The 13,901-nt window shown below is 35.4% G+C and overlaps 1 protein-coding gene across 1 annotated transcript; it reads left to right on the top strand.

Moving 5' to 3' along the window:
• Positions 428-9,327, top strand: LOC109716258 (disease resistance protein RGA2-like). The gene is given in 6 exon segments (XM_020241587.1): positions 428-877; positions 880-1,456; positions 1,498-1,776; positions 2,714-3,416; positions 4,100-5,783; positions 8,739-9,327. Coding segments are annotated over 5 exon segments (3,456 nt in total). The 5' UTR covers positions 428-620; the 3' UTR covers positions 5,740-5,783; positions 8,739-9,327.

Here is a 13,901-nt window from a genome sequence, read left to right on the forward strand (position 1 = left end):
ATAAAAAAATACATAATTTAAATTTCAAGTGAAAAATTTTAAAAATATAGTGTACATGTGTGTATATATATAATTAATTTTATTAAGCAATTTCTTCTACAAATTTATTTTTCTTCTATCTATTGATTTTTTTTAAAATTATTTTGATAGATTTATCTCAAATCCTTCTTATATAAATCTTTATAAAATAAAGTGATGTATAAATTTATTTGCGCATATACCAATTTTAATGAATTTTATTTAAATAGATTTAACTATTAAATTATTTTTATATAATTTTTATTTAATTAATAATTAGATTTATAAAACTATATAAAAATATTAAAAAAATAAAATTTGTTGTAAAAATATTTTTAGATGCGGGTATTTCACTAGTTAGAAAAATAAAACCCAGCGGATGCCACTATCGATGACCACTCACCTGGGTGGAAATTTCGTTCACGGAGAGGCGGTCTTTTTTATTTTATTTTATTTTATTACTCAGCTGGGTGGATATTTTCCTTCACGAGTCACGACGACGCGGTTTTGTTGGAGCGCTTTTTCAACCTCTATCCCCAGCTCACTCCAAACAAATCTCAAACTCTCGTCGTAGTCGTCGTTATCATCCGACCGGCGAATCGATGGCAGAAGCGGCGGCGATCATCTCGGGATTCAAATGGTTGGCTCCCGTCGCGACCGAGATCCTCAAGAATGGCTACTCCTTCATCGGGATGGATGTGGACGAAAAGCTGCGGGATCTGCAAAACATCGTCATCCCCCAAATGGAGATGCTGATTGAGGCAGCAGAAAATAGCCCGCATAAAGATCACCTCCATGGTTGGCTGCGGAGCCTCGAGGAAGCAGTTTACGAAGCAGAGGACGTGCTGGATCTGTACGACTATTACTTTCTCGAAAAAAAGTGAAGAGTAGTGCAGGAGGAATCAAGGTACGTCTGGAATCTCTTCCTCCAATCAAATACTTATCAAAAAAATTTAGTATAAAGCTGAAAAACAGCTTGATTAAGCTGGAGAAGACTGCTGCGAAAGCCAGAGAATTTCGGCCATTCTTGCCCGGAGGGAGTAGTAATGTAAGGGGGTCCGAAACTGCCAACGATTCAGGTCGGAGGGTCACCACCACCTCGCAACTCCCGCACAAAGTGTTCGGCCGAGACAAGCAGCGTGATCATATCATTGACCTCCTGCATGAGACGGCAGGGCTCGAACCTGAATCTAGCTCTGTTAAATGCTATTCTATCGTAGCCATCGTTGGTCTAGGAGGAGCTGGGAAGACGACTCTTGCACAATATGTCTGGGATTATGAAAAAGAAGCAGAAGCCAAGCATTTCGATATCATCATGTGGGTTCATGTGTCCCAGAGATTGGATGTTGAAATGTTGACAAAAGAGATGGTGGAGTCGGCATCTGGAAAGGGATGCGACTTGACTAGTCGCGACAAACTTCAAGAAAAATTGGAAGTTTCTTGAAGTTTTTACTCGTATTGGATGATGTATGGAGCGAGAAAGAGACGGTCGAGCTGCAGTTGCTCGCTCCTTTACGAGTGGGCAATAGAGGAAGCAAGATCTTAATGACGACCCGCGAGAAGAGAGCAGCGGAGGCCTTACGCGCTAGAAACATTCTAGACCTGAAGGAACTAGAAAAAAGTGACTTCTTGTCCTTGTTCATGTACTATGCCTTTGATGATGCCAAAATTGATGATATCAAGCTATGCGAGGAATTGGAAGAGATCGTGAGGCAGAACTCACCGAAGCTGCATGGCTCTCCCTTAGCGGCAAGAATGGTTGGTAGCCGACTACGCAGATGCCCGGATGTGAACTTTTGGAAGAGGATTTGGAGTGGAGACCTATTGAAAGACACTATGAAGTCTCTATTGTGGAGTTATCAAAACCATAGTTAGTTAATTCGCGATTAAAACGCGAATTATACGCCAATTTTTTAAAATACGAATTAAACGGTTGCGTCCCGTATTTTTTCGAAAAGTTCGATAAAAAACGCGATTTCTTCCTCAAAAAAAATTGTTCGCGAATTATTCGCGATTCGCGAATAATTTGACCAAAAAAACGGCGCTCGCGGTCGCGGATTTGCGGCCGAGGGTCGCGTCGTCACTGCGCTCATGGTCGTCGCCGCGCTCGTGGTCGCGGATTCGAGGCCGAGGGTCGTGTCGTCGCCGCTCTCGTCGCCGAACTTGTCCGGGTCGTCCTCCTCAGCCACCCTGACCGGCGCCGAGAGTAGAGCCGCGGCGGCAGATGCGGTCTCGCCGAGGCCGTCCGCGGAAAAAGAGAAGAGGAACAGTGAAATCCATCGGGGTTTTTGGGGATTGTATATGCGCGGTCCACGAGGCCACTTTGTGGCCTCGTGGACGCACTGGAGGAGCGCGATGTGGGCTCTCATTATCTTATATAATATTATATATATAATTATATATATATATATATTTTATTTTATAAATATTATTATATAATTTTTTATTTATAAATTTATAATTATTTATTAATATTTTTAAATAGATAACTTATATATTATTAATATATATTTATTATAATCATGAATATATTTAATTTATATAAAAAAATATAAAAATAATATATGTAGTATATTAATTATTATATATTTATTATATAGCCGAATTTTTGATTCCGAATTTTTAATTGGTAAACGTATAATATCCGTATAAATCACGTATCCGAATAATTACCGAATCCGTTTTTTAGCCGTATTTTTTAACGAATTTAAAAATTAAAAGACGAATTTTATCCGAATTATATCCGTATCGAATTTTTGCCGAATCCGAATTAACTAACTATGATCAAAACTTAGATGCACCATTACAAAGATGCTTCTCATATTGCAGTCTATTTTCGAAGGGTCGGAAAATCCGGCGCAAGAAGCTAATTCACCTGTGGGTCGCCGAGGGCTTCATCAAGATAGTGGATGAGAGTGAGAGAATAGAGGATATAGGCCAAGATTACTTCGATGAATTGCTATCCAGCTCTTTCTTTCAACCGACGGAGGACGATGATCTCTACACTATCCATGATCTATTGCATGATCTAGCAGAGATGGTTTCTAAAGATCGATATCTTAGAGTTGAAGGAAATCTGACAGAGACAGTAGTACATCAAGAGATTCGTCATCTTTTCCTCCGCATCTATACACTGAGGGGTCTCGTTGAGAAGATAGGTAATTTAAAAAATCTCCGCACATTGATAGTCCGTACGGGGACTTCTAATTATTATTTCGATGATTATTTGCACAACATATTTGTCAAACTGAAAAAACTAAGGGTGGTGGATCTTGGCAAATTCAGATTAAGCAAACTACCAGAATCAATTGGGAACCTGAAGCATCTGCGCTACCTTAATCTTTCTCGGTCACCAGTTGAAATTTTGCCAAAATCAATTTCTACACTCTACCATTTAGGGTGCGTTTGGTTCGCGCTATCTTTTAAAGATTCCTAGTAATCCAATGAGAATAAAAAAATATGACGGTGTTTGGCTAAACATATTAAGTAATCTAGTTGGTAATATTGGATTCACTTGGGAATAAGATTCACCCCAAAGTACTAATCTCATTCCCTTGAGGAAGGGTGGGTATCCTCATATTAATGGATTGGGATAATCATAATATGTCTAAACTTTTTCTTTCTTCCTACCCACCGGCTAATTGATATTATTTTTCTTTACACTCTAACCTTATATCTCTCTCTAAATTTATTTTTCTTTCTAAAATTCAACTTTTTTTTCTCTCTCTGAACTAAGTTTTCTCTCTCTCTCTTTCTAAAATTTCAACTCTTTCACTCCCTCTAATTTCAACTATATTTTTTTTTCTATTTTTTTAATTATGCTCTCTCTCTCTAACTTATACTCTCTCTTTTTTCTAAAAAGATGTTGAAATTTTTGGTAACATTATCTAAAATTAAATAAATAAATAAATAAATAAATAGTATATTTTTTTCAATATTAAATAACATGGCTAATTAATATTACCGTGCGAACCAAACATAGGAATTTCACATTCTTAGTAATAGGATGAAGAGGAATAAGATTCTCGGATATCTTTTATTCCTAGTAATCTTTCATAATGCGAACCAAACGCACCCTTAGAGTTTTTGCATATAGATAAATGTGCATTTGTAGCAAAACAACTAGCCAACTGGATTAATTTGCAGCATTTATATGTCTCTAAAATGATTTTGAATGTAGCTGGGATTGGGAGCTTGAAACAACTGGAGAACCTAAGAAAGTTTCAGGGGTACTCAATACATATTAATGGTCTTGAGAATGTTAAAGGAAAGGGGGAGGCCCCTGTGGAGATAAAAGGTATTAAGCTACTTCGTTTAGAATGGAGTACCGCCGATAACATTAGCAGATCGTTAGACATGGACGCACAAGTACTCGAGGGTCTTCGTCCGCCTCCCCATCTTCAGCATCTCAAAATCGTGGGCTATCAGGGTTGCCTATTGCCAAGTTGGATGGTAGGAGACCGATACCTCTTACACAATCTTATATCTCTTGAGCTTTCTGCTTGCTCCCTCCCAATTGTCTCCAAAGAGGATTTAGCAATTATTAGGTCCACACAAGATGTAAGAATTTCCCAAGTAGTGACTTTTATGGAGGGCTTGGTTGCTACAAACAGATCCTGTATTGTATCGAAAATATGCTGGTATTTACGGCGTGGGTATGATTCACAGAAATTGCACAATTGGCTAGAAAAGACCATGGGCATTGTCTACCAAAACCAGCAGGAGGAGGAGGAGGCGCAGCTAGTCCTGCCCCCTTCTCTTTGCAGACTTCATATCCGCTCATGTCCGCTCACTGATAGCACATTGCGGGAAGGTTTGCGAGGTCTCACTTCTCTAGGATCCCTGAACCTTTGTAATATTGTTTCTCTTACATCCCTTCCCTCGGCGGATGTGTTGGGATGTCTGACGACGCTCAGAAGGCTAGAAATCATTCAATGCTGGTTCCTAACCTCGCTGGGGGGTTTGCAAGCCCTCGGCTCATTGCAGAATCTCTTCATATCCTTTTGCCCCAACCTATCTGCAGAAGGTGGCAGCACCTCTATCCTGCCCTCGTCTCTAGGGTGTCTCGAGATCGAGGCATGTGATTGGAAGCATTTGGATGATTCGCAGCCTGAACCGATTTCCGCAATCGATTCAGAGGGCTCGGACATCCCATTCGCGGCATCCCTTCAGCTGGGTCATCTGAAATCACTCTGGAAATTGAACATCACCAACTGTCCAAATATTGGTTCCTTGCTCGGTTTGCAAGAGTTGAATAACCTTAACATGCTCACTTTGAAGGGATGTCCGAAACTCACCCGTGCAGAAACCAAGCTAGGGAGTCTCTTATCAAGATGGTTCAGCACTGATGCTCCCTCGCTGCTCTATGTGCTGCTCGCAGAAGAAGCCCTTGCCTCTCTCCGGCACTTGCGTATTGCGGAGTTCAAAGAAGAATCATTCAAGTCGGAGGAAGAGCAAGTGTTGCAGCACCTCACCTCGCTCGAACACCTAGTCTTCGAGAGTTGCAGCATCAAGTCCTTGCCTAACAACTTGGAAAGCCTATCATCCCTTCAACAGCTGCGTATTATCGACTGCCCAAATATCACGTCATTGCCGGATCTGCCGAGATCACTTCAAAGGCTCGACTTGCAATATAGCAATCCGGAGTTGAGGAGGCGATGCCAAAACCCTGATGACGAAGTTTGGTGTAAAATATCGCACATCCCTAGGGTAATCCGTTGACTGAGTCGTCCTCTAGCATTGGCTTGCTTTGCCAAAATTCGGAGGTATGCTTTCCTTGGCTTTGTGGTATGCCCTCGTACACTTTTCCAGGCACTACTTTTAACAATTGCACATTTTAATCAGGTACATGAAACTTGCAATTTTTTTTTTTTCTTAAATTAACTTTTGTACCAATTGCTTTATGATTTCTTTTTTTATTGGATAAGCTTTAATCTACACCCCTGTGGTTTAGCATGTTTTCACTTAGCCGTCTTGTAGTTCAAAATTTATATTTTACTGTTCTGTGATTAATTTCTAATTAACAAAAAAAATTTACTGTCAAAGAGAGCAACAAAAGTGATTTTTTTTTTTTGAAAATCACAGAGTCAACGAAACAAAAATAAAAACTGCATGTTCATAGGGTGACAAAATAAAAAAGTGCTGAACCATATGGATAATTAAGTGTAATTTTTTAAACCACATGAAAAGGCAAAATAAAATGCGCTAAATCACAGGGGGTATATTTAAGCTTGTCCTTGTAATTTTTTATTTCACTATCTCTCCGCCCAATATTAACAGTGTACCAATTATTCTGATGGAATATTATGCAATGCAGCTATATATTATGATATTTGATGGATTATTTTTTAAACCTTGATGCATACCTTGATGCAGTGGTGCTATTTTTTTTTTGTTTAAAAAAAATGAAAGACTAAGTACCGAAATGAAAAATTCAAAGTCAGGCAGCATCTACGTGGTTTTACCTTCCTGGAAAAACATCTTTTTTCCCCCTTTTTTTTGCTTTTTGCAGATTACATTTTGATGTATAGTCTATTGGATAGATAATTCTAAACAACATGCATGACGGCTCCAACACATCATATTCATTTGGCATCTTTTCTTTTTTTTTTTTTTTGTCATTTTAATGAACGAATTTAGTAGTTCCTAAAGTTTTTCCACATAAACGTCATGCACTCTGTCTTCCGCCAAAATTTATAGAGCAGTACAGTTTTCATAACGTCATGCACTCTGTCTTCCGCCAAAATTTATAGAGCAGTACAGTTTTCATAATCAAGCATATGTGAGCCACAAACTTGGGTTTTGAGAAGGAACTAGTTCTTGTAACTCGAGCATTACAAAGGTGTAGCGTTCTGTTGTTTTTTCTTAAATTTCTTTCAACATAATATTAATTATACCACCAGTGAATTTGTAAACTTTTAATGATGTAATATATATTATGCTTGATACTTTTTGTTTGTATAGTTGGGTGACGTTTTGATCTGTCACATTGATGATGCATATCAGGCTTTTAATCTGACCATCCAATCTTAGGTAGGAAAAAATGCAAACTTATTCGTTAGTATAGATTAAACTGTCTGATCGGTAGGGGTGGAAATGAGCCGAGCTCGAGCGAGCTTACCTCGGCTCAAATTCGGCTTGAAATTAATTTCGAGCCTAAATTTAAGCTCAAGCTTGAATTGAAATTAATTCGAGCCGAGCTCGAGCGAGCCTAATTTCGAGTCGAGCGAGCTCGAGCCCTAAACGAGCGCTTGAATATTTCTCAATCATATGATTAATAGTTTAATTTGTATAGAACATTATCCTATAATTTATACAAACATATGTGTATAAGTTCAAAGTACAAAATATTTGTGAATATAGTATTAGTAATAGGTAAGAAAAATAATTTATGAGATTGATTCTAATTTTCTTCAGCCCACTATGTCTTCTCTTCGCCTTCAATCTCGCATATTACTTCATTTCATTATGGCTGTCAAAAAATAAAAATTATATTAGATAAATATTGAATTAAACTATCCATCATCTATACAAAATTAAATTTATATGATAATAATTTTTATTTAAACATATTCTGTTATTTTCTCAAGTCAACAATTATAGCAGTAGGCAAACACGGGTATTATGCTGTTCTGTAGTAATTGGAGGGCTTCTGGCTTGGCCACTTTAGGGTGAGAGACAGAAAAAGAGAAAGAGAAACATATTAAAAATTTAGAGGTCTCTGTGAAAAGAAAAAAAAAAGAAAATGGTATAAATTTAGTAAAGAATTTGCGTCTTTTATTTGTCTAAATTGGGTTTGTTTTTATGGCCAACAATATTGGCCCCAATTTTTTACTAAACTGAGGTTATTCACTCAGCCTAATATATAATTATTATTATTAAAATTATTTATATTTATATATTTTTTATATACTATATATATATATATATATATATTGTAGAACTACTATGCTATCGAAAATATAGAGGATTTGATGTTTTCGAATTTTTGACCCTTTGATTAAGAATTGTATGGTTGGGATGATTGCGGTCCCCACAGGATTAAATAATATCCTTAGGATTGAGTAGTCCCTACAAGATAATAATAGTATTAATCCAAAGATAAGAAATGATTAAAGGGGTTGATCTAAGAATCAAAAAATCGAAAGCATCATATCCTCTATACTTTCGATAGCATAGTAGCTCTACTATATATATGTATTCGAGCTTTTCGAGCTTTTCGAGCCTAATTCGAGCGAGCCGAGTAATACTCAAGCTCGGCTTGAAATGAATTCCGAGCCTTTTTTTTTGTTCAAGCTCGGCTCATTTAATTTCGAGTCGAGCTCGAGCGAGCCAAATATCGAGTCGAACGCGAGTCGAACGCGAGCCGGCTCGCTCATTTGCCAGCCCTACTGATCGGACGGATGAATGCATGAAAGCATTGCTCATGGATGTACGGATGCAACAGATGCAGGCGATAATTTCTCAGAGTCATCAAGTCACTCAAATGACACGAATTGAAAAGTTTTTGTTGTAAAATTAAAATTTTTCAAAGTTGGTTAGTTGTTGCCATCATCAAAGTTCAGGTTAATTCTGAAAGTTTGCTTTAGGAAACTATGCATAAATCTATATCTGTTTGCAGTTCTCCTTACAGCTTGTTTCTATATATTTGTCTTAGGAAATTATACGTAAATCTACATTCATTTTGACTAATTTGAATATTAAATTACTGTCTGTTTCAGGAAAGCTGACGATGTACGTAGTGGTTATCGATCCTGTTTCATTAGCTGATTTGTTTGCTTTTTGCTCAGAGAATAAGGTTTCCAGATGTGGTGACAGAGTCCAGGCCTATTAGTTTTACTAAGCATCAAATCATCGACTATCAAGCATGGAATCAAAATGATCTTCGAATTGATCAGAAGATTCTTTCAGTTGGTTATGATCTGCGACTTGGAATAAAGGAGAGAAGCATGTATCTGCTGCTAAGTTATACAAATCTCAACAGCTGTTTATATTTGATTTGTTTATAATCTGATTCCACTCTGCTACAGGAGATCACAAAAAGCATGATGATGGCTCCATCATAAGTTACCTATCATCTTGGGTTTATTCTTTTTTTTAGTCCTTTCTTTTCTTGTGAAAAAAATCCAGCAGCAGTTAAAAATTCCAATCAACTGCACTAGAAATTTGGCTGCAAGAATGTCATCAGTTCAGGTTATTTATTGGGTATTGTTCATTGACAGCGTCTGTATCTGTATACTGTAATGTGATGATATTTATCTATATATATAATTGAACTGTGAGTTGGATATTTCGCAGTGTGATGATCAAGACACATGTTTTCCTTCTATTCCTGTTCAAGCAAACTGGACTAGTCTACAGCTGTGACACTCATCATGTTGTTCTGCTTAACCTTATCCCAGGATCATTATCACTTGAGCGCCTGCTCATATAATTTTTAATATTAAAAAAAAAATTCACAAGACAAAGGCAAAATTCGCCGTTTTGGGGTGTAGAGGTAACATTGCTCAATGTTGATGATGTATGTCAAAATTAAAAAAAAAACAAATGAAAATCCTAAAATTAAATAGATTATTGTTTCATGAATCGCATCGCACGAGATTAAAGCTAGTGAAAAGTTAAAAACAAAGTTGAGGGAGAGAATCGAAATAATGAAGATCTTCTACATATATCCCAAATCCTAGTATAATTAGATTTTTACTCGAATTAACATTTAAATTATATTTTTGTTTGGATAGTTATTTTAATCTATAATAACTAGAATTAAAATATTTATTCTAATCTAATTAGGATTTGCTAAAATCGAATCCTAACCGTAATAACCGTTTCTTTTTACCTCCTCTATTTCTCTATATATACTTTGCATATATAACGCCTCATGGATCCCTCTTCTCATTAGGATTTGCTAAAATTAGTCTGCAAAAAAGAGAAAAAACAGAATTTAAAACTCTGAGAAACTGTTTTTATCATCAGATGATCCACTTCTTTGGTTTAGCTCCAGGTTGTTGTCTTGTGTATTGACAATGCACAACTTTTCTGATGCTTCAACAGGGTTTGAAACTATAGAAACTTGTGTAGCATTCTAGCTATTTTGGTTGTGTAGAAATGAAAAAACATTGTGCTTAAAGACTACATCTGAATGTTCCTATAAGTTGAAGTCTCTGACATTTCTTATTCCTGTTAATTCATACTGCATGCTGAGATGTTTTGTTTTTCTCTGCTGTTCTGTGATTTTAAACTTGCGCATCACCTGAAGCAGATGTAACTTTTTCTTCTTTTCCTGATACTAATCCATTTTTCTTTTTGTTTCTCCTTCAGGTTGCTCGAAGAAACATTCTCCACCTTGTGAGATCCATCAAATCATCTTTGTATGAACGTATTTTGCAATGCGACGGTGTTTGCTTCATGGTATCGAACATCTTTACCTCTGTTAAATTCTGATCATGTCATTGAACTTCTTCTATTTTGATTCCTAGGCGAAGTGTGTAAGTATCATTATTTTATTTCAGAGCCACAGGGAAGATCTCAAGTTCTGGCACGATTTGGAAAATAAACTTAACTCTTTTTCGAAATTGATGTTCCTTTGAACGAAACTCAGTTAAAAAGCATCTGGAGCCTCAAGAATAAAATCGAAGACGCATCGATTATCACCCAAACGAAAAGCATCAGAAGCTATCAAACTACCAAGTTTATCTAATAAACCGAGCTAGAATCTTATACTATGTGTAGTACTAGGGCTCCGGCACGATAGTCTTTTTTTTTTTTTTTTTTTTTTTTTTTTTTTGGGAGAGAGAGAGAGAGAGAAATAGTATGCTACCCGCTTCGTTTATTTTATTTAGAAATAAATTTAGCTGAAAATATGAATCAATTAGGATTTGAATTTAGGTCTCGGATACCAACCACCAAGTCCTTTTGCCACTTGCGCTAGGAACGGTCGGTTCCGGTACGATAATCTCGTTTTCGACCTTGTGGTATTTAAAACAATGATCCATATCGTTAAAATTGATCTAGTGTACTTGAAATTATAAAAGAAAATTTATATTTTTTTTTGACATAGTTTATTTTATAATCAAATCATTTCAAACTTGTTAATTTTTAATGACTACTATGGCGAATTTGTAGTTTAACGGTGTAGAAAAATCTAAATTTATTTAAATTTTGATTAAAAATACTTTAAACTATCTAGATCAAGGTCAGGATTCTTGATTTTAAATTCAAAAGTCCTATCCTCAAATTTTAAAGATTGTTTAATTTGTAATTTTTATCGTGTATTTTGACATGATTTACTTACTAACTAAACACTGTTGAAAAAAATTAAAATTTTATTTCTAAAAAGTTAATATACCCTAAATCATATTTAATAATGTGGATCGTTGATTTGAACACCCTAAGATTGAAAATAAGACTATAGTACCGAATGTCTTATCTATAGTAGTCTCATTCCTAATAAACCAACAACTATGTTAGTATACTATTTTAATACTGTAAATGAATTACATATATATTAGTCTTTACATTTCCAAAAAAAAAAAAAAAAAAAAAACGAATTGACAGCCTGACGTTCTACATAGGAAAGAAGGAAAATCCTGTAAAACTTTTTTCAGGGGACTTTTTTTTTTTTTTTCCAAATAACCCTAACTGAATTATAATTAGCTAAATAATCCTACTAAGAAAATATTTGGCGAAATAATTCTCTTTTTGCCACGTAGGGTGGATTTTTTTTTAAAAAAAAACGGTAAAATTGTTCACTGATTATAAGAAGACGGTGAACGATTTACCGTCTTTATAATTTCCAACTAAAAAGGTGAATTATTCACCTTCTTCTAAAAAATTATTTATTAAATTGTTAGGATTATATGTAATTTGCTGAAAATTTTGTGTTTGTTATAATTATATATGAAAAAAATAAAAAAAAACTTATTTAAAAAAGAAGACGATAAATGATTTATTATTTTTATGAAGATTTTGAAAAGCGGTGAATTATTTACTGTTTTTATGAAGACGGCCGTTTACTGTCTTTAAGAGAAAATTACTCCGTGGCTCCTATATTGCAAAAAGAGGATTAGTTTACCAAAAAAAAAAAATTTATAGAATTATTTTCCTAATTAGAAAATTTTATAGGGTCATTTTGAAAGAGTCCTTTTTCAGGTGTCAAAATATCTGTAAATCATTATCGAAAGAGTAAAAAATGGCGACATTTTGTGGACTAACAAGCAACTCAGTAAAAGAAGCGAAAGATAAATTCAAAGTACTTCGGATTTATTTGTTTGCCCGTAATTAATTTTCATGTCGAATATTACTTTCAGTTGAAAGGAAGTTCACATGATTTTTTTTTTGTTTTTCATCTGATTTGTTTAATAGAAAGACAGTGAATTTGAAACTTTATTTATTCCACCCTTTTGTTTGTTTTACTAAAAATTTTCGCACTAACACGAAAGCGCGTAAGAAAAAAAAACATCACAACAGTTAAACTTTTTTTTTCTTATTATTATTTTCCATCTCTTTTTCTCCTGTAATTGACTGCAAAACTAACCAAGGCTAAGTTAATTACGACGATTTGAAAACGTGGAGTTAACCCTCGGATGGTAAAATATAAGGTTGGGATGATGGTAATAGATGGTGGTAGGTGGTGGTTGGTGGAATAATATTTGATCCAAAGGTTATAGCAATTAAAGAGTAGATCCAAGGGCTAAAAATCTAGAAGCACCAAGGGATGATATTTTTAAAAGTATTCTAGCTCAATTTTATATATATATATATATATATAGAGAGAGAGAGAGAGAGAGAGAGAGAGAGAGAGAGAGAGAGATAGAGTAGGGCTAGAATACTTTTACAAGTATCACCCAAGTGATACTTGTGTGTTTTTAGCCCTTGGATGGAGAGATGTGAGGTTGAGATGATGGGGGTAGGTGGTGGTATGTGGTGGTAGGTGGAATAGTGTTTGATCCAAGGGCTATTTGTAATCAAAAAGTAGATCCAATGGCTAAAAACATGATAGCAACATGGGGATGATACTTGTAAAAGTATCCTAGATCAACTCTATATATATATATATGAATTAGCTCCTGGAATACTTTTAATAGTATTAAGACGCTCTTTTTGCTTTTAAGTTTTTAACCCTTGGATGAAAAATTGTAGGGTCAGGATGATATTAGTTAGGTAGAATTGAGTGGTCCCCCTAGGGTTGAGTGGTCCCCACTGGGTTATAGTATTTAATCCAATGATTAGAAATAATGAAAAAGTTGATCCAAAAGTTAAAAAACTAAAAAACTGGTAGCAACAATGGGATTTTGCTACTAATAGTAGCCCAGTCCAACTCTATATATATATATCTATATAGTACGTCTGGCATGCTTATGGAAGCACAGAGCGCTCCGTACTTCTAAGTTGTTTTCGATTTCGATGTTCGAACTTTCGAATCGACGATCGGCTCCGTTAGACTTGATCTAGAGTATTTGAAGTATCTAGAAAATAAATTTTGCGATTTTTTGACATCATTTGCCTAGTGATCTAAGTGACTCAAAATCAACGGCTGAAAATAAAAATCTTACAAAATATGATGATATAACATTAAAATTTTATATCAGAGTTATTGATTTTGTTTTATATGGTATAAATAATTTTCTATCAAAATTTCATGTGATTTGGATATTTCTACACCGTTAAACTTGCAAATGACTCACCACGGCCATTAAAATTATTGATTTTGAGCCCCTTCGATCATTAGGCAAATGATATCGAAAAATCACAAAATTTATTTTCTAGGTACTTCAAATACTCTAGATCAACTCTAACAGAGCCGATCGTTGATTCGAAAGTCCCAACATCAAAAATAACTTGAAAGCACGGAGGGCTTCGTGCTTCCAGAAGCATACCAGCCCATT

The sequence above is a fragment of the Ananas comosus genome, linkage group 10 (genome assembly GCF_001540865.1).
Source record: "Ananas comosus cultivar F153 linkage group 10, ASM154086v1, whole genome shotgun sequence".
Taxonomy (NCBI): domain Eukaryota; kingdom Viridiplantae; phylum Streptophyta; class Magnoliopsida; order Poales; family Bromeliaceae; genus Ananas; species Ananas comosus.